Source organism: Hyperoodon ampullatus (genome assembly GCF_949752795.1).
Source record: "Hyperoodon ampullatus genome assembly, chromosome: 7".
Taxonomy (NCBI): domain Eukaryota; kingdom Metazoa; phylum Chordata; class Mammalia; order Artiodactyla; family Ziphiidae; genus Hyperoodon; species Hyperoodon ampullatus.
Genome location: NC_136920.1, coordinates 65,757,810 through 65,785,184, shown reverse-complemented (window position 1 = coordinate 65,785,184; position 27,375 = coordinate 65,757,810). Strand labels below are relative to the sequence as shown.

The 27,375-nt window shown below is 38.8% G+C and overlaps 2 protein-coding genes across 3 annotated transcripts in view; one reads left to right on the top strand and one right to left on the bottom strand.

The window, feature by feature from the left end:
- The window catches only part of RNF141 (ring finger protein 141), a gene marked incomplete at its 5' end in the record, with an annotated part of 37,236 nt that extends 13,122 nt beyond the window's left edge, over positions 1 to 24,114 (top strand). Inside the window, 4 exons of one of the 2 annotated variants that reach the window (XR_013811004.1) lie at positions 4,054 to 4,235; positions 9,365 to 9,472; positions 14,192 to 14,409; positions 23,786 to 24,114. Coding sequence is in view for 1 of the 2 variants with exons in the window: in XM_079709030.1 (XP_079565156.1) it covers positions 4,054 to 4,235; positions 9,365 to 9,472; positions 14,192 to 14,342 (441 nt within the window). Of the gene's footprint in view, positions 1 to 4,053; positions 4,236 to 9,364; positions 9,473 to 14,191; positions 14,441 to 23,785 lie in introns of those variants that run through there. The other variant, XM_079709030.1, reaches the window with a different exon arrangement.
- The window catches only part of AMPD3 (adenosine monophosphate deaminase 3), a gene marked incomplete at its 3' end in the record, with an annotated part of 30,468 nt that continues 26,462 nt past the window's right edge, over positions 23,370 to 27,375 (bottom strand). The window contains exons 12-14 of the mRNA XM_079709029.1: positions 26,327 to 26,500; positions 24,612 to 24,722; positions 23,370 to 23,546 (exon numbers count right to left, since the gene is read on the bottom strand). Coding sequence (XP_079565155.1) covers positions 23,370 to 23,546; positions 24,612 to 24,722; positions 26,327 to 26,500 — 462 coding nt within the window. The remainder of the gene's footprint in view (positions 23,547 to 24,611; positions 24,723 to 26,326; positions 26,501 to 27,375) is intronic.

Genomic DNA, 27,375 nt, shown 5'->3' with positions numbered 1-27,375 from the left:
GGAGACGCTAACCCCACGTCTTCCCACACTGCCATCTTGACTCCACCTCAGTTCTAATTTATGATGCTGTGAGAATAACCTTTCTAAATCACAGCTCTCATCAGATCACTTTTCTGTTTAAAATTCCTCAACAATTCTTCCTTGGCTTCAAAATAGTCCCAACTCTTTGACCTGGCATTTGAGGCCTGCTACAATATGGCTCCAAGCTATGTTTTCTGTTTTACCACTATCCCCTTTTGCAATCTACAGTCTGACCAGGCTTAACTAATTTAAGGCTGTATAGCTGTTACTTTCCTATCTCGATGCCTCTGCTTACTGAGTTCCCTCATCTAGAATGTCCATTCCTCTGTCGTTTAAATTGCCATCAGATACAAGTCACAAAAAACCCTATTCCACCAGTTTAAACAGAAACAGTATTTATTTTCTCACTTATCAAGAAACCCTAATGTAAATTAGCTCCTGGATTGGTTAATTCAAAGACCTAGCAGATCCCTCTTTCAAACTCATTGGGTCAATATTAGTTCACATTCCCCTTCATACACCTACACTGGCAGAGGGGATGTGATTACTGTGATTGGTTTAGATGAGACTGACCAGCATTGACTCCTGAGTCATTTCAGGGAGTGGTAGTCTCCAAAACAAAATTAGAGCACTACTGGCACAGTAAAAAGTGGGAATGGCATTTGGATAATCAGCCAGTAGTTTCTGCCACATCTTTTATTTTTGCATGTCTAAATTTGAGGTCTCCTTAAAGGTCCACCTCAAATACCATCTCATCCATAAAGTTAACCTAAAGAAATTCTTTTGGCTCTTCTAAACTCCAAAAACACTTTATTTATACTTCATGATTAAATTTTACATTATGACTAAAATTATTTATTTAGGTTCTTAGTTTCCCTAGTAGATAGTAAGCTCGTGAGAGCAGGAACTCTGTCTAGATTCATCCTTGTATCTCTTACAGCCTGTAATGCTTAGTACCTGGTAAGAACTCAATATATGTTGAGTGAACAAAAATCTGTTGAAGAAATATTCTCATTTTAAATGACTGGGATAGGTTGAAGCTTTCCTTGTGTATTGATATAGTATAGTACCTAAACTACATTCTCCATCTTTGTTTTATAAATTACTCAGCTCACATCTAAGGGCCCAGTAGAAATTGTAGAAAACTGTAGGAATATGAATGTAGCAGATTTCTGATCCCTTAGTTTTCTGTTGCTCTTCTTTGGCAAACACAGCATTAATGTTTGATTTTACTATTAGTCAAAAGAATTTTTTTTGCCTCAGTATCTCTAACCATTATATCTTTATGGTGATTAAACATCATCCTTAAAATAAGATTCTAAGTTACAAAAACAAAAGTATTAAAAACATAGGCAATCAGACCTTTCATTTGTATAATTTTTCTTGATTTTAGATCTAAAGAAATGTTTTATTTGCATTTCTTAATTTCTTTTTGAAAGACTCTATGAGAAGTCATTGTTAATGTTAGAAAAAAAGAGTTAAAGTCCAGTATAAAAAGCTGATGGTAGACTGAAATTTTATATTTCTTAATCTTAAGCAACTAAAAGCCAACTTACAGTAAGACCTTAATCCTGAGTATCTGCTATCTGCTGTGACAGTTATACTCAAACATTATAAAAAATAATCTAAATAATGTTTAAATGGAATATTTTGTGGGAATAATATTAGAAAAATTAATGGGTTAATTAAAATTATGGACTAAGGTGGCTGTTAAGAAGTTTCATGAATTATATTATTTTCATCCGTCTTTTTACTTAGACCAACACCTTGGAGTCATCCTTGACTTTCTTTCTTTCTCTCTTATACCCACCCCACAGTCAGTGTATGAGTGAATCCTGTCAGGTTTCTCTTCAAAATATATTCAGAATGTGACCAACTCTTACCATTGTCACTACTATCACCTTATTCCTAGCAACTATCATCTCTCACTGGGATTATTCCAATAGCCTTCTAACTCATCTCCCTGCTTCTGCCCTTGTCCCCATTATGTCTAGTCTCAGCACAATAGCCAGTCTATTCCACTTATAATCTGAAATGAAATTAGATCTTATTACTCCTTGGCTCAAAACCCTCCAGTGACTTGCCATGCCCTTGGAGTAAAAACCAAAGTCATTACTATGAACAGCAAAGTTCTATACATTCTGTCCCCACCTCACTCTCTAACCCTATCTTCAACCACTCCTCTCTCTCTCATTCTGTTCCAGCCACCCTTGGCTCCTTGCCAGGTTCACTTCTGCCTTTGCACTTGACTGTCATCCTGGAATGCTCTTTCCCCCAGATATCCATATGACTGATTCGTGCACCTCTTTAGTTCCTAAATGTCACCTACTCTGTAAGGCCTTCCCTGTAGCCTTTCAGGATTTTCTCTCCTCTGTTTAATATTCTCCATAGCACTTATTTCCATCTTATCTAATCTGTATTTTATTTGTCTGTCTCTCCTACCTAGAGTGTAACCTCCATGAAGACAGGGATTTTTGTCTGGTTTTTACACACTATGTCACCAGTGCCTAGAGCAGTGTCCATAGTACCTGTAACACCCACATAATGGGTACTCGATAAATATTTGTTGTGTGAATCGTATGATTATAATAATTACAGTTTGTAGCGAATATAACAAAAAAGAAGACTCACGGATATAGAGAACAAACTAGTGGTTACCAGTGGCAGGGGTGGGTAGGTAGGGGCAATATAAGGGGAGGGGATTAAGAGGTACAAACTATGAGGTATAAAATAAGCTACAAGAATATATTGTACAGCACGGAGTATAGCTAATATAATAACTATAAATGGAGTATAACCTTTAAAAACTGTGAATCACTATATTGTATACCTGTAACTTATATTGTACATCAACTATACTTCAATTTAAAAAATTGCAGTTTGATGAGCTTTGCTATTAAATACTAAGTTTATATGAATTATTCCCTAATTTCTAAACTGTGCAGTTCCAAAGGAAGACTGGCCCAGTTTCCTCAACCCTGAAAGTCTTATTTTGTAAGCCTGTATAAATTCCTATCACCTTTAATGCTATTTATTTGTTCTCTACCCCATGTATAGTCTTTTATTACAAAGAATCTTACATATTTGCATCTCTGTAGAGACCTTACCTTCCCCAAATTTAATGAATTTTCTGATTATTAGAGATGGTTCTACCATTTTCACAGTATGGAATCTGATTCATACTTGATTCTGTTTTTTCTCTTACTGCCTTCTCAAGTAATAATTAATAAATGCTAGTTACAAATATTATTATTTTATTCAAAATATTGAACTGTTGCTATAATCATGTCTTTTTAATATAACCTAACTATTGTACTTCACTTTCTCATGTCTCCAGATTGTAAGTTTGTTATATAATAGAGCTTAAGATATTCAAGAAGGAAATCTGTTGTTTCAGTTATAGTAGAATGGCATGTGGTTGTTGGATTCAAATAAATCTTTAATTAAAAAATTCTGTAGGGGCTTCCCTGGTGGTCCAGTGGGTAAGACTCTGCACTCCCAATGCAGAGGGCCCGGGTTCGATCCCTGGTCGGGGAACTAGATCCCACATGCGTGCTGCAACTAAAGATCCCACGTGCCACAACGAAGATCCTGCATACCGCAACTAAGACCCAGCACAGCCAAAATAAATGATAAATGAATAAATAAATAAATATTTTAAAAAACTGAACCTTAATTTTTTAAAAAAAGAAATTTTTAAAATGAAAAGGATTGTCAATACTGATCTCTAAAATTAATTTCTTAATTCTGGGAAAGTTGCCTGACCTCAACAACTAAACAGGATGATGGCTAATCAACCCTACAGGTTATTTTGAGTATCACATGAGATAATATTGTATATTTTGAACCCCACAAATGCAGGGGACATGATATTATTCATTTGCTCAGACTTTTGCTCTCTTGTTAGGTAATTTGCAAACTTTGAAAACTTCTGTTTCCTAGGATGTTTGACTAAATATTTGTTCCCCTTTTTTGGGAAAAATCGATCAGAAAAATTATCAAAAAATTTTTTCATTTTCTTTGTATTTTTAGATTAACAAAAGCAGTGGCATTGTGGAAGCATCACGGATCATGAATTTGTACCAGTTTATTCAGCTTTATAAAGACATCACAAGTCAAGCAGCAGGAGTATTGGCACAGAGCTCCACCTCTGAAGACCCTGATGAAAACTCATCATCTGTAACATCTTGTCAGGCTAGTCTTTGGATGGGAAGGTATACAGTTCATAAATAACATGTTTCTCTTATTTTCCAACATGCAAAGTACTGAAATCGCATAAATGTTTTTGCTGGTGTTCTCCGTGACATCTTAAATCACATTACTTTTTGTCTCAGTTGATATTATATCCCAGATCTGCTTTTGGATTATTCTGTGTTTCAGGACATTGTTAGAGTGCCAAATTAAAGAAAAACTAAGGTGGCTCACACCAGGTAATGTTTCTGTCAATCTAGTTTCCATGAATCCACTCTGCGCTCTACTTGCTTGCATTTAATGACAAAGGATATAGTTAGTTAATACCCCTCTTATAATAGGCATTTAGGTTCTTAGACAACCAAAGCTCTTCAGGGAATTAGGTCCAAGAATCTGGCAAAACCATTCCAGTTTTTCTTAAAGATATCTGACTAATTGGAGCATTAACATTGTAAATACCGTCTCCAGGACTTGGCAGTCCATTCAGGAATGAACAAGTAGTTGGTGCACATATTGCATGTACTGAGTTACCAGAAGGAAATGAAGTCAGACAGCGTTTTCTGTGATGGTGCTTGTTTACTCAGGCCTAATATATTATTGTTCTATCTAAACTTTCTTTTCCTTCTCTATAATACTTTTGGCATGTGAAAGCTCCCACCTGTTGCCATTTGACAACCATGACCATAATTTAACTTTATAAATGCATCATTGGAAAAAGGCTTATGTGGGTCCAGACATGTTGACATCCTGTCTTATTGTCATACAGGGTAGACAGCACAAATCTGAATTGACAGTGTCTTTTAACTTGAAGTTAAGAATATGGTTAACAAGAACTTCTTTTTTATTGCTCCATTTACAGTTGCATTTTCCTATCCATTCTTAACCACCTGGTTTCCAAATACTCTGTTGTAGTAAGATTGTATTTTAACTTATCATTTCCTGTTTATCTTTTAATAGGATTGTTTGGTTTTCTACGTTTGGGCTGTACAAGTGTTGCTGATGAAATGCCAAATGAGTTTTAGAGTATTATAGGCAGGATTTTGGCTTATCTTTTCTGTATTTTGTAAAGTTAATCTTTCAAAGACAGGCGTCTGATTTTCTGCTTTTTTTCCTCTCCCTCTTCAGAATGGTGACTTTTTTTTGAGTATTTTGAAAGTTGACAATAGTATTTACTAGTAAATAGTACTTACTAAGCTCGATGGTAGCAAATTAATTGAAAGTAATACTTTTTTCTTATTGCAGTCATTGTAATGAAGGAGGTAAGAGTGTTATTCCTTTTCATGTGCCCTTGCGACTGGGAAACTCAATGCCTGATTGGTAGGTTAGGGATGCTTCTTGCCTTTGTATGTTTTTTGGGTTTTTTTGTTACACCCTGATATACTTAGTTCATAGAAAAATAGACTTTTCAAGTTGAGAGGGATCTTAAGAGGTATTTATTTGGTTCAGCCTTACATCTGGTGCCTATTTCTATTAGTGGTTTATATTTATTAAGTACTTGTAGGGTATTAGGCATTGTGATGAGTTCTTTACACGTATAAACTCATTAAATCACAACAACCCCATAGGAATACAATTATTGGTTCATTACAGATGTAGAAACAGGTTTAGACAAGTAAATGACACGGCTAGAAATTGGCCTAGCTGAGATTCACATTCTGGCCTGTCTGGCAATACAGCCATCCTCGCAATCTCTGCATTAGTACTCTCTGGTGCAGGAAGATCCTATACTAGAGTGCTTCTTAAACTTTAATATTCACTGGTTTTGAGAAGGAGCTTGAGATTCTGTCAGGTTCCTAGGTGTTGTCACTACTGCTTATCCATGGATAGCACTTTGCATAGTGAGACTTAACCACATTTAGCCAAGTGGTAGTCCAGCTTGTACATGAACACCTGCAGCTGTAAGGGCCTCACTGCCTCAGACAGGCAAGCCTTTTGATTCACAAATAGCTTTAATCACTATGTAATTTTTCCTTTTGCATTATTTTCCTCCGAGCCAAAATCTGGCTCTCTTGAGGCAGCACAGCAGATTCTAGAACCAAATTGCCTGTGTTCAAATCCTGGCTCTACTCCTTACTATGTCACTCTGGACAAGTTACTAAACTCTCTTTCCTCAGTTTCCTCATCTTTTAAGAGGATGACAATGATAAGATCTACTTCATAGGACTCTTGGAAGAGTTAAGTGAGTTGATATATGTAAAATGCTTGGGGGCTTCCCTGGTGGTGCATTGGTTAAGAATCCACCTGCCAATGCAGGGGACACGGGTTGGAGCCCTGGTCCAGGAAGATCCCACATGCCACGGAGCAACTAAGCCCATGTGCCACAACTACTGAGCCTGCGCTCTAGAGCCCATGAGCCACAACTGAAGCCTGTGTGCCTAGAGCCCATGCTCCACAATAAGAGAAGCCACCGCAATGAGAAGCCCGCGCACCACAACTAAGAGTAGCCCCCGCTCGCCGCAACTAGAGAAAGCCTGCACACAGCAACGAAGACCCAACGCAGCCAAAAATAAATAAATTAAATAAATAAAATGCTTGGAACAGTGCCTGGCCCATAAAAAAAAAGTCTGTAAAAGTTAACTATCATTACTCTTAAATTATTACTGTATTCTACTTATTTCAGTGACAGTGCCCTCTGGAAATCCACCAAACAAGTCTGTTCTCTCTTTCAGCCCTTCAAATACTTGAAAACAGAAATCAGATTCTCACTGAGCCTCTGTTCTCCAGGATAAGCCTCCCCAGTTCCTTCGGCCTTTGTTGGTACAGGTCTCTTCTATATCCCAGAGGCTTTCCTGGATGATCTTTTATTTGTCAATTTGTCTTTCAGGGTAGGGGGCAGAGAACTGAATTCTCCACTTTACAAGTGGTCTAATAAGGACAAAGAGAGCAAGTCTCTTCCTCCTTCCTTCTTCTGGTCACTGTATTGCTAGGAAGGTAGCAAGAAAAGTGAACATAGTACAGCTTCCACTGGCTGCTTCTGTGTCTCCTGTTCTTTCTTTTACCTCCATCCAGAATGCTGTTCTTTGTAACCCTCTACTCCTCAGTTTTAAACTCTAACCTTCAGGACTCTGTCACTCTTTATGGATTCAGTTATATTCTCTGCTACTGACACCCAAGTCCATATCCTTAGACACAAATTGTAAACTCTTCAAGAGCAGAGACCCTAGTTCTTCTGGATCTGTCACAATACGTGGCACCTAAAAGGCATTTAAACATTTAAATGAATAGAGATAGAAAAATTCAAATACATTAGATCCACATCCATCTAGGGTTTCATTCAGTTTCCCCATTTCAATTCAGGGGCTGCCCTCTTTTATGCGTTGCTAAAGCATAGCATTTAACCTATTACCACATCCTGATGATTTGTCTTTTGTAATGCCGCTTAGACCAGGCCCTGATTATCTCCCAGGTGAATTGCTGAAATAAGGATCTGATTGGTGTTCCTCCCTCTAGACTGTCCTTCATACTGCTCTCCCAGTTAATCTCCTACAGCATTATTTCCAATGGGGGTTCACTTTCCCCTTGATTAAACTCTGTCAGAACAAGTTTAAACTTACTATTTTGACATACAAGGATTAGATTATCTCTGCTATACTTAAGCAATCTTTTCTCTTATTTTTCTCCCAGGAGCATGATGTTAGCCTCCTTGTTACACACATATACAGAGTTTTGGGGGTTTTTTTTCCTACCTCTATAGCTTTGTTTATTCACATAGAATGTCCTCTGTCTGTCAAAATCCTATCATTTTTTCTACCTCGTCTTTCTGACAAGTTTGAAATATACTGATTTCTTCCTTCTTTACTTAGCACTTACTACATGTAATGCACATTTGACATTTGCTTATCTTCTATATACAAATTGACAGATTTTAAAATACTATATAATGTCTTATATACAGTGGTAAAGCACAGCAGGGAATAAAAACATGTTAGAGATAGTTCCTACCCTCAAGAAGCTTATAGTCCAGTGGCTATACTTTGAAACATTTAATTTTTGTATAATTATAAAAGTAGTACATACTTGATGAAGTAAACCTAAAAATTACAGAATAGCACAAAGATTAAAAGCAAATTAAAATCACTTCAAGAAACATGTATTGAGAACCTCAGACAAACTCATTGTATTCAAAGAACTTACAGTTTATGGATAGACCAACCAACAGACCAACCAATAAATAGCCAATTAAAATACAGTATTTGGGCTTCCCTGGTGGCGCAGTGGTTGAGAGTCTGCCTGCCGATGCAGGCGACACGGATTTGTGCCCCGGTCCGGGAAAATCCCACATGCCATGGAGCAGCTGGGCCCGTGATGGCCGCTGGGCCTGCGCCTCCGGAACCTGTACTCCGCAACGGGAGAGGCCACAACAGTGAGAGGCCCGTGTACCGCAAAAAAATTAAAAAATTTAAAAAATAAAATAAAATATAGTATTTAAGTCCTTTAACTGACGAAAATGTTGGTTTTGAGAGCATAGAGAAGATGGTATCTTGAGCTGAGTAACTGAGGTTGGAGTTTACCAAACTCACAAGGGTATGCCAGGAAAGGAAAACACCACATACAAAGGTCCTTGGCTCATTCAGGGGCATTCTGAATTGTGGCTGGAGTAGAAGGTTCAATATCTCTTTTCTTCCCAAGATGAAAGAGCTCTTTGAGGACAAATAACTTTGCTTTCTAACTCTTTTGTATTTCATACAGCAAGCACCTGATCCTTAAGACTAAGCTATTCTTTCACTTATATGCCCATTATCAGCAGTAGCATAACAAGACCCTGATGGCAGGATCCCTATTTTAGAAAGCTTTGTATCCTGCATGGTGAATAAATCATATATTGGTTGAATTCATTTATAAAAATTCAATATGATTAAAATGGGCTAAGTTATTTTCCAGTTTTGGTCCATATTTTCCTTTTAACCATCTCAGGATTTATCTTTTATCCAGTTGTTTCTTTATGGAATTTGCCCCTCTAGTACTTCATCCCTAATATATTTGCTATCCCTAAAAGATAAGTTAATTTACTCTGATATTGCATGAGTCATATTGTGCTTTATGTTGAGGGCACATAGATGCTTGATAATGCTTTTTAAGGCAATGGAAACAAAGTTTACTGCACAGTGACAACAGAGAATATCATTGCTCCAGCTCAGTTTTCACATTGCAGGGTAAAGCAGCTGACTGACGAGGAGGAGTGCTGTATCTGTATGGATGGTCGAGCTGACCTCATCCTGCCTTGTGCTCACAGCTTTTGTCAGAAGTGCATTGACAAGTGGTAAGTAATCTGCTGCCTTCATGGGTTAGGCCAAGATCAAGAGGGAGAGTGTATATGAATAAACTTCAAAAAATGCAAAAATATTATAGTTAAGTATAAGAGATTTTGTTCTTTAGTACTTTGGATTTTATGACATGCCTCCTACTGGTTAAAATATTTTTATACCTAAAGTTTATAAAATGTGGGGATGTATCTTAGTTTTGACAATTTACTTTTGCTGTAAGGAGATTTGTGCCTGTCTAGAGTCTAGAATCAAACATTCCCCCTTTTCTTCTATTTTCCTCCTCATTTCTACTTTTTTCCTCCATGTATGATTAGAAAGAATAATATGAATCCTTGAATATTGAATATTGGACCTGGAGAGAACTTTAGAGAACAGCTAGTCAAGCTCATTATTTTACAAAATAAGAATCAAGCATTCAGGAGAATTTATAATTGACATACAATATGTCAATTATAACTACATATATTTAAAGTACAATTTGATATATTTTGATATATGTATATGCCCATAAAAATCATCATCACAATCTAGGTAATGAACAAATCTGTCACTCCCAAAAGTTACCTCATGCCCACTGTAAGGTCTCCTTCCCCCCACCCCTTCTTCTAGTCCCCAGACAACCACTAATATGCTTTCAATCACTATAAAATAATTTGGATTTTCTATAATTTTTATAAATGGAATCATACAGTATGTACTCTTTTTTTGTCTGGCTTTTTTCATTCATTATAATTACTTCAAGATTTACTTATGTTGTAGTATGTATCAGTAGCTCCTTCCTTTTTATTACTGAGTAGTATTCATTGTATGGATATACCACAGCTTATTTATTATCCATTCACCTGTTGATGGACATCAGGTTGTTTTCAATTTTTGGCTATTACAAATAAAGCTGCCTTTATATAGACTTTAAATGTACATTTGTGGACAACTGCTTTTATGGACATACATTTTGTTTTTTCTTTGGTAAATAACTAGAAGTGGAATGGCTAGATCATACGGTAGGTATATGTTTAACTTTTTAAGAAACTGCCCACTGTTTTCCGAAGTGGCTGTGCCATTTTACACTCCCACCAGCAGTGTATGAGAGCTCCACTTGCCACACAACCTTGCCAGTACTTGGTATTTGCCAGTCCTTTTAATTGTAGCCATTCTAATAGATGTCTAGTGGTATCTCACTGTGGTTTTAATTTGCCTTTCCCTCCTGACTGATGATGCTGCGTACCTTTTCTTATGCTAATTTGCCATCTGTATTTCATCTTTGGTAAAGTATTCATTCAGATCTTTTGCCCATTTCTTTATTGGGTTGTTTTGTATTAAGTTTTGAGTGTTCTTTATGTATTATGGATACATGTCCTTTATCAGATATATGATTTGCAAATATTTTCTCCCACTCTGTGATTTATCTTTTCATTATCTTAAGAATGTCTTTCAAAGAGTAGACATTTTTAATTTTGATGATGTCCAATTTCTCAGTTTGTGATTAATGGATAATGATTTTTTACTGTCATATCTAAGAAATCTTTGTGTAACCCAAGGTCACAAAGGTTTTCTTCCATTTTTTCTTCCAAAAGATTTATAGTTTTTAGGTTTTACATTTTGGTCTATGATCTATTTTGAGTTAATTTTTGTATATGCTGTGACGTGTGGATCAAAACATTTTTATTTTACGCTTACATAGCTTTCCAGTTGCTCCAGCACAATTTGTTAAAAAGACTATCTTTTCTTCACTAAATTGCCTCTTCACCTTTGTTAAAATCAGTTGTTAAAGCACAGGTGAGTCTATTTCTGGACTCTATTCTGTTCCATTGACCTATTGTCTATTTCACACCAATACCACACTACATAGGTTAGTGTAGCTTTGTAAGTCTTAAAATCAGGGAGTGTTAATCCTCCAACTCTGTTCTTTTTCAAAGTTGTTTTGGCTTTTCTAGATCTGCATTTCAATGTGAACTTTATAATCAACTTGTCAATTTCTACAAAAAAGCTGTAAGAATTTTGATTGGGATTGCATTAAATAATTTTGAGAGTGTTAACTTCTTAACAATACTGAGTCTTCCAACCCACATCACAGTGTATTTCTTCATTTATTTAGGTCTTCTTTAATTTCTGTCATCAATATTTGTAGTTTCCAGTGTTGCATATCCTTGACAGATTGATCCCTAAGTATTTTATAATTTTTATGCTACTTTAAATGGTATTTTAAAATTTCAGTTTCTGATTATTATATTTCTATGTACTAGCAATAAACAGATTTTGTGTATCTATCCTGCAACCTTACTGATTTATTTATTAGCTCTGATAGCTTTATTGTAGATTCCATAGGCTTTTATCAAGTGTGTGAAAAACACTTTTGAAAGATATTTTTTCTGGATATAGAATTCTAGACTGAAAATATTTTTTCTCTCAGTACTTTAATGACGTTGCTCCCCCGCCCCCGCTTCTTGCTTACGTCATTTCCTGTGGGAAATCTGCTCTCATCCTCATCATTTTTCCTCTGTAGGCAATGTGCCTTTTTTTCTCTGGCTGCTTTTAAGGTTTTTTCCCTTTATCACTGATTTTGAGCAATTTGATTGATGTGCGTTAGTTTTCTTCATGTTCCTTGCACTTAGGGTTCATTGAGCTCCTTGGATTTGTAGGTGTATAGTATCATCAGTTTTGGAAATTTTTCAGCCAGTATTTTCTGAAATATTTTTTTCTGTTTTCTTTTGTCCCCTCTCCTTCTGAGACTCCAGTTACTCATGTATTAGACCACTTTAGGTTGTCCCACGGTTCACTGATGCTATTTTCCTTCTTTTTTGAGTCATTTTCTCTGTATTTCATTTTGGATAGTTAATATTGCTGTATCTTTTCAAATTCATTAATCTTTTTTTCCTGCAATGTCTAACTTGCCATTAATCCCACCCAGTGTATTTTATTCTTCAGATATCTTAGTTTTCATCCAGAAGTTTAAGTTATTAATATCTTCCAATCTCTGCTTAATATGTTTGTCTTTCCTCTACTTTTTTAATATATGGAATATAGTTATCATAACCTTTCATTTTCTTGCTGCTAATTCTAATATCTGTGTGAGTTCTGGATTACTTTTGATGGATTTTCCTCTTCATTTTGGGTTGTATTTTTATACTTCTTTGTATGACTGGTAGTTCTTAACTGGGTGCCAGACATTGTGATTTTTTTACCTTTTGGGGTACTGGATTTTTTTGTATACGTATAAATATTCTTGAGCTTTGTTCTGGAATATAGTTACTTGGAAACAGTTTGATCCTTTTGAGTCTTGCTTTTTTGGTTTGTTAGGCAGGACCAGAATGATGTTTAGTTTAGAAGCTAATTATGCCCCACTAATGAGGCAAGACTTCAGAGTACTCTACCCAATGCTCTATGAATTATGAGGTTTTCCACTCTGGCTGGTGGGAACAGGCAATGTCCCAGGCCCTGTGTGAGCTTTGGTTACTGTTCCCTCAAATCCTTTTGGGTGATTCCTCAGCCTCAAGTAGTTTCCTCACATGCACACACTGATCATTACTCTACTGAATATATCTACGGGGACCTTCAGTAGACTCTGGGATTCTCCCTTTGTGTAGCTTTCTCCTTTGCAGTACTCCACCCTATGAACGCTAGCTGCTTTGGCTTCCCGAGGTCCTCAGCTCTGACTTGTCAACTCAGGGAGTCTACCGGGCTCCATCTCAGTCTCCCCTGCTTGCTCTGTAGCCTGGAAACTCTCAAGGACAGTAAGCTGGGCAATTATAGGGCTCACCTTCTTTTGCTTCCTGTCTCTCCAGGGTTATAATCTTTTGTCATCTTATGCTTAGTGTTGAAAACCATTATTTCACGTCTTTTGTCCAGTGTTTTAGTTGTTTCAAGTGGGAAGATAAATCTGTTCCCTATTGGCCAGAAACAGAAATTGACTGTTTTAAAATTGTGACTTTTGTGCACAGAAAAGCACACAATTATCTTGAAAAATATCTCTGAGGAACCAGAAATGAATCTGAATTATATATGCCAGCTCTACTTTCACATTGAGTTTTTGGAACAGATTTCTAAATTTTTGCACAAAAGCCAAGGAGCAATTGATATAATTTAATTACTTTGGTCTCAGACTTCACTGAGAGATGAAGAGAAAAATATTTTCCCTCTATGACATGTTTCTGGCTCAAATATGTTATTTTTGAAATTTCCAAAATAATGTTTGACAAGACAAAAAATCCCTTTGGAAAACATAATCTTATTTAAGTGATTATATATATAAGCTCTTTTCTCCCCCCAAAATTACTCTGCATGTAAAGTTCATTTATTATTTTAAACCTTGAATGCTTCCATTCCATTGTTTATAGCAGCAAAAGATAGGAAAAAACCTAAATGTCCTTCTATGGGAGACAAGTTAAATGAAGTTATGGCCTATCCAAACAGTGTATGTTTATTTTGAATAGACAGCTCTAACATGTGCTGATACTTGTAAAAAGAGCAGTGATGTATAGATACACACAAGCTTGGTCATGCCTGGTCTATCTCTAAAAGAATGTATAAGAAACTGGTAACAGTGGTTGCCTCTGGGGATAATAATTAAAGACTGGGATAGGAGGAAGAGATATATTTTTCACTATATACTTTTATGCTGTTTACTTTAAAAAAACAACATGTACATGTATTGTTTCAGATCCATTTTTTAAACAGAAAAATAAAACAAACTGTTCTTTATTTGACTTCTCTAATAGGAGTGATCGACACAGGAATTGCCCGATTTGCCGCCTACAGATGACTGGAGCAAATGAATCTTGGGTGGTGTCAGATGCACCCACTGAAGATGATATGGCTAACTATATTCTTAACATGGCTGATGAGGCAGGCCAGCCCCATAGGCCATGACCTTGGGGTGAAGTGTTCTGTTGCTAATGTGGGCTACAAACACTTTGGTCATGGCGGAAGAATGCAGGTATGTTGTAGGACAGACACAGAGAAGTCAATTTTCCCCACCCTCTTATTTTCGCTATTCTGACAATTTGTCCATTTCCTTTGATAAACTTTCCATGTCTTCCATTTATGGTAAACTAAAACTTGCTACTGTTTTAGACCATATTTTCCTATTGTTTATCTGTTCTAATATATATTAGGACTAATTGCTCTTGAATCCTTTGCTGAGGTAACAGCAACATTTCCAGGGGCTTCAGAAATACTATTATTTTTCAGGGCAAGAGTATTCTGGAATCTATTTAGTTAGGTTTAAAATAAACCTTGAATGTTAAAAAGCTGTAGCCATCTGAGAGAAAATCTTAAATGACTGAAAATGTAGAATACATCAAAGTGCATGTTACTACTTAAATTAGTCTTACTGCTGGAATCTAAGGAGTATGTATGCCCCCTTGTGGTTAGCTATTGCTCCTTTTATAGTTTTTACTTGAAATAATCCACAATTATTTCATAGCTTTAAGTGTTTTGGAACTACATGTTTTTCACTTAAAAGTCTTCTCCCCCCTCCCCCATGCTGTATAATTTGGATTAGGACTATAAACTTGGGCAGGACTTTGCCTTGTAAATGGATTTCTGCTGGAGAATCTTCTTGGCTATTCTGGAAATGCTTTCCCACAGCTGGGAAACTGTTCTAAATAGCTTTTGATAATACGTATGCATCTTACCGTTTCAGATGGAAATTTTTCTTCATCACAAACCCTAAATTTTATGTCCAAATTATGATAAATCATTCAATATTGGTTTATGGTGCTTTTATTTTCTTAATTTGAAAGCATCTTTCTGAGGTCCCAAAGTCTTCAAATTTCTTAGATTAAGAGAGAAGAAAATGGGGTGTAGCCTTTTAACCATATGTACATAAAACACCTCTGAAAGTTAGGAGATTGACTTTCTTACTGTTTCACTGCATTTTATTTGAAATACCCTGAAAGAGTATAATTATGTTCAGTGGCATTTGAACAATTTTTTTAAAATTTTGCTTATAAAGTAAAATTTTTATTTTATGCAAACACTAACATTTCAGCATATAATAAACTAGGGCCTGATGTCTTTAAAAAGTATTTTAACATTCCACGTAACTTTTCTGATTTATTATTGGTAAATTGCAAATGTTACTATTTTCTAAAGTACCAAAGTATACAATTTAAGTTGCTGCTTATTGACAGAATTTTTGGATACTAGGGACTTTAATAGGCATGCAAATTAAGTAATTCATTTTTAGGAAAAATGTCTGGCAAAAGGTAGCTTGATTTTACCCCAAAAATACTGATAACTAATTGGTTGACATTCACGCTGGGGGCAGCTCAGTACCAAGTAGCTAAACACTTGCTATGGATGCTTATGCAAGTAGAGTACTGGGGGCTGTAGCCTATCAACGTGGCAGTGCACTTGATGGCTGTGTGACCTAGAGAAAGCCCCTTCCTCTGGTTTGTAGGTTCTTACTTTAGAAACAGACTTTATCTGTGGTTTTCACACTTTATTTCAGCAATAGAACTTTTTTTTTCAAGTAAAAATCTTACTCAGAACCCTTACACACATGTGCTGCACATGCATGAACACACACACACACCCTACCCCACTAAATGTCATTTTATCATTATAAATTTCCTTATATAAACTTTATATACCATAATAACTAAATATTTATGAAGTCAACCAATGAAAACATGTATTAATGCACTGGTGATTACCAGTATATTGGAATTTGATGAGTAATACAGTTGTATGATGGGACTTGTTTTTAAAATTTTTTTTCAGAAGAAATAATTCAAGTCAAAATCCAGAACTCTGATATACACTACCAAATGTAAGGTAGATAGCTAGTGGGAAGAAGCCGCATAGCACAGGGAGATCAGCTCGGTGCTTTGTGACCGCCTGGAGGGGTGGGATAGGGAGGGTGGGAGGGAGACGCAAAAGGGAGGGGATATGGGAACATATGTATACATATAACTGATTAAATTTGTGATAAAGCAAAAAAAAAAAAAAAAAAAAAAAAAAAAAAATCCAGAACTCTGAATCTCCTCCATGGATTCTTAGCACTCCATGGGACCTATTTTGAAAACCTTGAGACAGAGAATCCTCTGAGGTGTTTTCCAGCTCTAAGATTTTAAATTGTCTTTATGGATTAGATTTTCTGAGTCTCATTCAGCTTGCCCAATTTAAGAATGTTTCTGAAAATGAACAAAGTGGCTTTACTGATTTTTGGATCTTTCCAGGTATAGCCAATGATTTTATCCCCCAGAATCCTTCACCTTTCAAGGAATTATTTAACAGTGAGCCCAGTGACTTGATATTGCCCAAACCTTTTATTTTCCAATATGAGCTCCAAGACACTAACTGATCTACTGTGAAATTAAATGTTTTTACTAGCCTTATCAAATAAAGGAGCACAGTTTTTTGCTCACTCCATTAAACTGGGTGATAATTCTTTAGATGTGAATGTTAGGTAGGTTCTACTGTAATAGCTAATCGTAGAAGTTATAAATTTGTTTAATGGATGAAATGTATACTTTTTGTATTCTGTACAGCTTGTCTTTTTTAAATATGAAGTACTTAAACGCACTTACTATGATAGGAAATATGTGTGCCTTCTAGGATTTATGAAGTGGTTTCATGAACTCTTAAGAAATTTGTTTTATAAGTTATAAAGTTTCCCTATCTTAACCCAATAACAAAGGGTTTACTCATAATACTGTAGAACTTTAGTTTGAGAAAGTGGATTTGACTATGTACTGAATTTAGAAGTTGAAAATAATAGTATCTGTTTTATTCTTAGGGCAAACTGACATATTGTGCAATAAATAATCTTTAGCAAGTAAATTTTAGCTAATTGAAGAGATTTTTTTTTTCTTGTAGTTTCACATTCTTATATACTGTGTTTATATTCCTTAGAGGACTATTTTGTATTGTGCTCTGGGGGATTGTAATGTTTTTGTGCTATGTTTTAAAACTCATTTCAAACTTCCCTCTTAGAACTGCTTTTGCTGCATCCCATAGGTTTTGGGTCATAGTGTTTTCATTGTCATCTGTTTCTATGTATTTTTAAATTTCTTCTTTGATTTCTTCAGTGATCTCTTGGTTATGTAGTAGTGCACTGTTTAGCATCCATATATTTGTGTTTTTTTTTTTTTTTTTAAAACATTTATTTATTTCATTTATTTTATTTTTGGCTGCATTGGGTCTTGGTTGCTGCACGCGGGCTTTCTCTAGTTGCGGCGAGCGGGGGCTACTCTTCGTCGTGGTGCGCGGGCTTCTCATTGCGGTGGCTTCTCCTGTTGCGGAGCACGGGCTCCAGGCGTGCAGGCTTCAGTAGTTGTGGCGCACGGGCTTAGTTGCTCCACGGTATGTGGGATCTTCCCGGACCAGGGCTCGAACCCGTGTCCCCTGCATTGGGAGGCGGATTCTTAACCACTGCACCACCAGGGAAGCCCCATATATTTGTGTTTTTTACAGTTTTTTTTTTCCTGTAATTGATTTCCAATCTCATCGCATTTTGGTCAGAAAAGATGCTGGACACGATTTCAATTTTCTTAAATTTTCCGAGGCTTGATTTGTGGCCCAAGGTGTGATCTACCCTGGAGAATGTTCCATGTGCACTTAAGAAAGTGTATTCTGCCACTTGCAGGTGGAATGTCCTATAAATATCAATTAAATCTATCTGGTCTATTGTGTCATTTAAAGCTTGTGTTTATTTATTTTGTTTGGATGATCTGTCCATTGGTGTAAGTGGGGTGTTAAAAGTCCCCTACTGTTATTGTGTTACTGTCGATTTCCCCTTTTATGGTTGTTTTAGCATTTGCCTTATGTATTGAGGTACTCCTGTGTTGGGTGCATAAATATTTATAATTGTTATATTTTTTTCTTGGATTGATCCCTTGATCATTATGTAGTGTCCTTATCTCTTGTAACAGTCTTTATTTTAAAGTCTATTTTATCTGATACGAGTATTACTACTCCAGCTTTGATTTCCATTTGCATGGAATATCTTTTTCCATCCCTTCACTTTCAGTCTGTATGTATCCCTAGGTCTGAAGGGGGTCTCTTGTAGACAGCATATATATATGGGTCTTGTTTTTGTATCCATTCAGCCAGTCTGTGTCTTTTGGTTGGGGCATTTAATCCATTTGCATTCAAGGTTATTATCAAGATGTATATTCCTATTACCATTTTAATTGTTTTGGGTTTGTTTTTGTGGGTCTTTTTCTTCTCTTGTGTTTCCTGCCAGGAGAAGTTCCTTTAGCATTTGTTGTAAAGCTGGTTTGGTGGTGCTGAATTCTCTTAGCTTTTGCTTGTCTGAAAAAGCTTTTGATTTCTCCATCTAATCTGAATCAGATCCTTACTGGGTAGATTAGTCTTGGTTGTAGGTGTTTCTCTTTCATTACTTTAAGTATATCCTTCCACTCCCTTCTGGCCTGCAGAGTTTCTGCTGAAAAATCAGCTGATAACCTTATGGGGATTCCTTTGTATGTTATTTTTTGTTTTTCCCTTACTGCTCTTAATATTTTTTCATGAATTATATTTTGTTAGTTTGATTAATATGTGTCTTGGTGTGTTTCTCCTAGGGTTTATTCTGTATGGGACTCTCTGTGCTTCCTGGACTTGGGTGACTATTTCCTTTCCCATGTTAGGGAAGTTTTCCACTATAATCTCTTCAAATATTTTCTCAGACCCTTTCTTTTTCTCTTCTTCTTCTGGGACCCCTATACTTCAAATGTTTGTGCATTTAGTGTTGTCCCAGAAGTCTCTGAGATTGTCTTCAATTCTTTTCATTTTTCTTTGTTCTGCTCCTTGGCAGTTATTTCCACCATTCTGTCTTCCAGCTCACTTATTCATTCTTCTCCCTCAGTTATTCTGTTATTGATTCCTTCTAGTCTATTTTTCATTTCAGTTATTTTGTTGTTCATCTCCGTTTGTTCTTTAGTTCTTCTAGATCTTTGTTAAACATTTCTTATATTTTCTCAATCCATGCCTCCATTCTGTTTCTGAGATTCTGGATCATCTTTATTATCATATCGCTGAATTCTTTTTCAGGTAGATTGCCTATTTCCTCTTAATTTATTTGGTCTTGTAGGTTTTTACCTTGCTCCTTCATCTGTAACATATTTTTTTGTCGTCTCATTTTTTTTTTTTTTTGGATGGCTGGGATTGTGTTCCTGTTTTGCTGGTTGTTTCATCTGAGGCTTCCAGCACTGGAGTTTATAGGCTGTTGGGTAGAGCTGGGTCTTGGTGCTGAAATGAGGACCTCACTCTGATGAATATTCCCTGGGGTGTGGGAATATTCTCTGTCAGTCCAGTGGTTTGGACTTGGAGCTCCCACCACAGGAGCTCTGGCCCGGCCCCTGGCTTGTTAACCAAGATCCCACAAGCTGCATGGGGCAGCAAAAAAAAAAAGGAGCAGAACAATAATGAAGTGTAAAAAATAAAATTAGATTAGAAAACTGATAGACATGTTAGAAAGAATTAAAAAATTAAAATATAGATGAAACAACACCCGGATGGTAAAACAAAACCATGATAGTAAAAAAGAGGAGGAAAAAAAAAGCTTGAAAAGGCCTTGGTTATGGGGCGGCGGGGCTTAGGCAGGGATGGTGTTTAGGTGGTAGGCAGGGCCTATGCTTAGGACCCACAGGGCAGGAAAAGGTCCTGGGGGTGGGGGAATGGAGGGGGGCTTAGGCTCAATGCAGCAGGAGGGGCCACAGCCCTGGGGCGGAGGAACAGGTCCAGGACCCCAGCAGGCTCACTGGGCCTGAGTGGGTGGGAGAAACACTAGGCACATCCCCCCAATCCTCTGATCCCACAGGGCCCCTCCCCATTGGCCTCTCTTCTTCTCCCCCTCCTTACCTCCTATGCCCCAGGGCCCATGAGGCTGGAGGGGGCCTTGGAGAATGGAGTACCAGGCCCAGGAGCCCAGCAGGCTTCTCAGGCCCCAAGTGGGTGAGGGAGAAACGCCTGCCACACCTCCCCTGATCCTCCCGTCCCAGAGGGCCCCTCCCGTCCACCTCTCCTCATGTCCCCGCCTCCCTCCTATGCCCCTAGGACCCATGCAGCCCGGAGGGGGCCTTGGAGGGTGGGGGACCTGGCCTGGCAGCCCAGCAGGCTTCCTGGGTCCCAGTTGGTCAGGGGAGACACTAGGCGTGCTCCCCCCCGATCCTCCAAGCCCGGAGTCCCTCCAGGAGTGGAAACCCCTCCCCTCTCCCAACTACCCCTCAGGTGCATTGGTCCTGCCCAGCCTCCACTTCTCCTCCCCCCTCACTGCCCCCTTATCCTACCCGGTTGCTCGGGGGTTCTTCCCGTCTCCTTAGGCATCGAGGTCCCCCACCAGTGTCCGGCAGGCACCCTAGTTGTGGGGAGACGTGAACTCTGCGTCCTCCCCTGCCACCATCTTGACTCCGCCCCCTCTGTACTTGTTCTTTATAACAGTCGTAGTTCAGGTAGAGAATACCTAGGTATATTACCAACATACCACCTTCAGTTGTATCTGCAAACCCAGAGAAAGGTCAATATTGTTTCACCAACACAGCACTCAAACAAGTAAAGAGCAAACCATAGGGATGTGCTTTCAACTCAGCTTTATCCAAGGTAAGAGAAAGTAAAGGCCCAGGACAGGCCTTAGTAAATACCAACCCAGGAGCTTGATTGGTTTTTATGAGGCAAAGAACAATAATATTGATCATTTCAACAATGCAGTTTGAAGTAACATATAATGTGAACTTGAGCCTTTTAGAGTAAGCAAGGGATAACATGCCTCAAAAACCATTCTTTTAGAAATGTGGGCTAGTATACAATTGGTTTTGAGTCCAACTGGGATCACAAAAGAAAGTAGAGATCCACCCAAAAAGGCCAATTAGGTACAATGATGTAATAACAGTGCACAATGCTATAGAAAAAGGTATCTGAAAAGCTTGCAGGACAGGTAAAATCCAACAGGTGTTGGCTGAACAGACTGAAGTTATATCCAAGGAAAAGGAAATGACCATGTGAGGCTTTGGTCATGAACTGTTACAGCAAAAGTTAGAGAAAAAAAGCAAAGTTTTACCTTCTGGGTTTTGCTTTGTAAAGCTTACTTTGCAAACTTCAGTTCAAAATGTCTGAGTTTTCCTAGTGAATGTCATCCATATCTGAACCTTAGTAAAAAGATAAATTAGTAGTTATTATTGATAGCTTTTCATGATGCCCATCTTTCTTAAAAACTTAAAGATATGCCTTAAATAGTTTAAAACTACTAGTCTGTTAGCCACAGTCCTAACAGACTTTAATAATAAAAACAAAGACTTGATACAGATAAAATGACAATGAAAAACTGTACAATACTTGCTATGTTAGGGCAAAAGTATACAAATGGCTTTTCAAAAAATAGTGAATGCCTAACACAAATACTTGGTTTTCATTCAATTTCATGATTAGCTGTAAGATAGCACGTCTGCCTAGTAAAAAGACTACATTTATTGTTCTGTACTAAGTTGACCACTAGAGGTGATAAGCATTATAAAGTAACAGGACAAGACAATCTAAAGTCAGGTAAGCATTTTCACAGGCAAAAATAGGGTTCTTCTAACTCTGTAATAATTCAGAAGGGCTTCCTGTAGTCTGCATTTGCCCACAGAGATAGACAGGAAGGTCCTTGAGCAGCTTGGTGAGTACCAGAAGCACACATCCTTAAAAAGTTGCCAAAAGAGGAAATTCATTCATTTATTTAATATACATTTATTGAGCACCTACTATGTACCAGGCACTAGTAACACAGATGAAGAATACATTGGTAAAGCTTAAATTCAGACTAGTCTTTAAAAATGCTTTCTACCTGGCCCCAGGGACCACTTATATCTTCTGAAGAAGTCTGCATATTAGGTAAAGGTGAGATTTCACCTTGGGGGAAAAAAAATGCACCAGGTTACAGTGACAAAAAAAATCTAAATTTGTGAGGTCTGATGGAATAGTGGGGAAAGAACTGGATTAGGATTAGAGAAACCTAGTTCTAGTCCTATTACTTATCAGACCTGTGTGACCTTAAGCAAACTTTACTTCTGTAGCCCTAACTCTTCATAAGTAAAATGATAATTGGGCTACAATCATAGAATATTAAAGCCAAAAGGAATAGAGGTCATCTAGTCCTGTGCTTTTCAAAGTCCTTAGTTCAAATGTAAATACACAGAAGCCCCAACGTAAAACTGATGAAAGCAGAGTCATCTTGAAGAAGTAAAAGCAGCACCCCAGAACCTCACTGCCCCCTGCCCAGCCCTGCCTTGAAGTGGTCCAGGAGGGGAACTCACAGAACACCACCTGAAAACCACTCATCTAGTGCAAACTCTCACCTTTCAGATGAGGAAACCAAGACCCAAAATAGGAGTGATGGTTGTGATGTGAATATTTGGTTTCCTAAATAGAAAGGGAGGAAGGCTAAAGAAAAGTTTTAAAAACTCATTAAAAAAAAAAAAAACGCAACAAAGGAAGTTTTCTAATTCTCTCGAAGTAGCTCTTTTATGAAAGGGAGCTTTGAAACAGATTTTAAGGCAGCCAGCCCATCAGAGGCTGAAATGAACAAATACCAACTAGTCTGCAGGGCCTACAAAGAGGACCGTGGCAGAAAACCACACAGCCCTTATATGTCAGTGGGCACTGGACCATGTAAGATCCTGGCCCCAACAATGCAAGCATTAGCACTTTCAAGAGAAACATTTGGAAAATTAGGAATGAGTACAGACAAGTGTCCAGCTCCCAGATCCCCAAGGAGGATTCACCATCTATTACTCAAAATATTAACAGAAGTGGGCATGTTAGACCTTAAAGTGAACAGTGCAACCAAAAATCACTAGTTTGAAAGTTCTTCACAGGCATCCTCTCCGTGGAGGATAGTTTGGTATCTTGAACACTGTTAATCAGCAGATTTGAAATTAAACCAGAATGTTAAAATGCATGTCCAGTACTCGACTACTTGGTCAGGGCTGTGATCTCTTCTGATTTCATGGCGTCAGACAGGAAGCTGAGCTCATTGCATAAGGTCTCATATCGGAACGCCATCCGGATCTGAGCAACATTTGTCTTTCGAATATCATTTCCTTCAGGTCCCTCTTTATAATAATTTTGTCCCAGAAATTTTTGCTTTTCCTGTGGACCAAGAGAAATACGAATGAAACAATATACCTTAGAATCACTTTCTATATCCACATGGCAGCTCTGACATTAACCACACCAAATCAGGCTAGTCCTCCAAAGCAGGTCCTCCATCAAGACATCTTTCCCCACAGAGCTCTTACAAAATTCCTCCTGGCCTCCCTCTCCTCGAGGTTGTCACCCTAACAACCACATTCATTCCCTTCATTTCTAACTGTGCTTTCCTTGATCAGAAAGGCAAGAACTACAAGAGCTGCTGGCAATGAAGAAGGCAAGGTGAAGGCGTGAAGACTCTAGCAAGGCTCTCCCGGGAGCTGACAAGAGCACACAGGTGTGTCTGGGGACAGCCAGTCCAAGGAATCAAGTCCCCACAAAATGAATCTTGAGCCTTAACTCTTGTCTGCATCAGCATCCAACAAGAGCAGCAAGATGCAGCCCTCTCCCTGTACCAGTGACACCACCCAGCGGAGGTACCCAGGGACCTAAGACACCATCTGGAGCAATGGTTCTCAACCCTGGCTCCATGTCAGAATCACCTAGGGAGCTATAAAAAAATTTTTTTTAATTACTGATGTCTGGGTCCCATCCCTAGAGTTTTCTATTCCGTCTAGGTACTATTCATCTATTCAAGAAGTATTGAGTGCCCACTATGTGCCAGGGTCCATTCTAGGCCCCAGGGATATAATGCTGAACTTACATTCTAGAAGGCAAGACAGAAAAACACATGACTACATATGGCAATGTCATATAATAATAAATGTTATGATGGAGAATGAGGGCAAGTGTGTGGCTATTGTAGAATGGGTAATCAGGGAAGGCCTCTCTGAGGAGGTGACATTTGAGCAGAGGTCTGAAAAAGGTGACAGAGCATCCATGAAAATTCAGGAGTCTCCACAGCGTTCTCCCCTAGAATATGAGTTTTCAGTATGACAGAGACCCTGCTTGTTCTGTTCATCCCCAGTCCCAGGGCCAAGAAAGTGCCTGGCACACAGCAGGCATTCGATGTACACGTGTGTTGAAAGGACAGGAGGGACGGGGTGGTGCCATCACATGGCGTACCTGATGCGAGAGGCCGCTCTGCAGCACGCTGTTCCTGGCGATCTCACACAGGTCACACGTGCTCAGCTTCCACACTTGAGCCGCAATTGCATATTCTTCCATAAGTGCTTCCTAGATTCCCCCAAAGTAAATGTGTTAGATGGGAGACTATCCATTTCAATGCTTCATATATTTCCCAAGCTAGAAACATCAGACTGACATTGCAGATTTCATTTTTCTTTAAGGACTGGCACCTGAATAATCAAACAACATCCCCCGCCCTTAAATTACAAATTCCGGAGATCTTTTTTGTGTGAAAGCTCAGGTTGCCAAAGACAGATATATCAAAGAACACCTACAGATTTATCTGTTGACCAACACATGTTCCAAGCCCTGCGCCCATGACTGGGGATGCCAGCCTTCTCTCCTGTGCCTGTCTCCCTGTCGTGCACACTTTTAGTACCCACTCTATAGTCTTGCTTTGTATTTAACACATTTTCTTAAGATCATCCAAAATAAAAGTTAATCTGAGTAAAGAACAGAGATGGAACGTTAAATAGAAACGAGAAGTGATCAAGGATCAGTAGTGAGATAGTGTTAGCCCAGAAGCATTTGGGTTTGAGCTGTGCTTATGCTTTGTCCTCTGGAATGTGAAATGTCTGACATTTATCACAAGCCCTTCCATCACCTCTTTGCCACATCATTGCCTCTGTATTGTAGAGCAGTGGTTCTGAAAACATGGTCCCAGCATTCCTGAGAGTCCCCAAGGCCTCTGGAAGGTCCTCCCTTTTCCAACTATGCATTTTGTGAGGCAAGATTTTCTTCATACACTTTGATAAAAGTAATTTATCACAGCAGATTGACTGCAGAGCAGAGATGAGAATCCAGCTGTCCTCTATTAAACTAGACATTAAAGAGATTTTCAAAATGCCATTCTCAGTATTCTGTTATTGTAGTTTGCAGAAATATGGTTATTCTCATAAAAATTGCTGTTTGTTAACATTTAATGATTTATTAGTGCTATTTTACATGAGTTAATATTTTTCAATTTCACACAGTTAAGTATCACTAGATACAAGGCATGTCAACCACAGCTCTCTGAGGGCCTCAGATCTTCAGAATATAAAGGGGTCCTGAGACCAGAAGCTTGGAGCTTGGAGCCTGTCCTAGAAGACCCAGGCACCTCTATTTTTACTAATCCGTGGCTGGTCTTATCAGTACCACCCAAACGTGCCTGTACACTAAGTGACCGGTCCCCATGCATGGCATCGCCTTTCCCTTCCTCTTCAGTTTCCCAGAGATCCATAGTGTGCTAGTAATAATAGTGGTAACAAAAATGGTACCTAAACATCTTTAATACATGCTGTACGCAGACACTACATTAGACACTGATTCACTATCTTAATGAATCCTTACAATAAGGTAGAGGTGGACATAGGGACAATTTTATCCCTATTTTACACATGAAGAAGGATAAAATACAAAGAGGTCAAGTAAGTAGCTCTACCAACATCACAGAGCTAGTGAATATCAAAGACGGAAAATGAAAGGCAAAGAAAAATCCTCAAAGATTCAAGAACCCCGAGGGCTCCTGGAAGGAGCGCTTCCCTCACCAGAAAGTAACCTCTTGTCTTCAGTGGGCCCCCAGTGCCACCCCGAAGGCAGAGCTGAGCCGTGTGCTCAGGTGCCGGCAGTGGGAGGACCTACAGTCCTTACCTTCCCCCTAAAGTCCTCACCTTCGTGTAGTGGAACTGCATGGGGTCATCGGTGGAGAGAGAAACATGCAGTCCCTTATGCAGGAATTCCCTCAGAGGGTTTTTGGAATATTCGAGGAACAGACTGTTGTTGCTAAGAGGAGACATGGCAATGGGGATCTGAGCAAGGTAGTAGAGATACTGCAACACCGGACTCTGCAAAAGAACCACCAAACTCAGGAAACAAGAGCCAGCGAGGGGAGGGAGGGATGGGGGAAGCATTCACCAGGGGAAACCAGGGGTCTGGGCAGTGTCTGCAGGAGGCCCCAGTCACCCCGAGCTCCACAACGCCAGGACCCCCAGGCCCACCCTCCACATTTACCTCACTGCTGCATCAGGGCCCATCCCTCCCTGGGACTGCTCTCCTGCCCACTAAGCGCTCCCTCCTGGCTCCAGACTAGAGGCACAGCTCAGGGCAGGAAGGGAAGGGCACCTGCAAGGCCCCGGGCTGACCCCAGCCTACGTCCTCAGCTGCCCTTCCCCAGGAGCTGACCCCAATAGGTCAGTCCTGGAGATGCCCCACTTTTGTTGCTTTGCGCTCTGACCACAAACATTCAGGTTGAGACTGTAAACACTGCAGCTCCTCGGAGGTGGGAAGGGGCAGACCTGACCGGGCTAGAGTGGTTCTCTGACGTAGCACCCACCCCACACAGAAACGTGAAACACGGTTCACCCTCCCCAGGACCAGGGAAGGAGAGAAGTTTGAACAAATATCCTTCCTATGGAAGTGAGTCAAAATACGGAGAAGACAATGCATAGAGTTCATGGTAGCATGATTTACATGAGCAAAAAGTTGGGTGGATTCTGTGCAACAGCTGGAGCCTGGCTGAATCAGTCACAGCCCAACCCAGTGGCGGCCGTCCTTTCAGCAGCCTTTAGAATGAGCAGCGCAGAAAAACGCTTGTGATGATAAGTTAAGGGACGAAGAAGGAACCAAAAATCTGTGTTCTTTATGATAATAAGCATATTAGAAATATGTTCTGGAAAAAGATGGGAATTGGAAATACTAAAAAGCTAATAGTGCTGTTTCT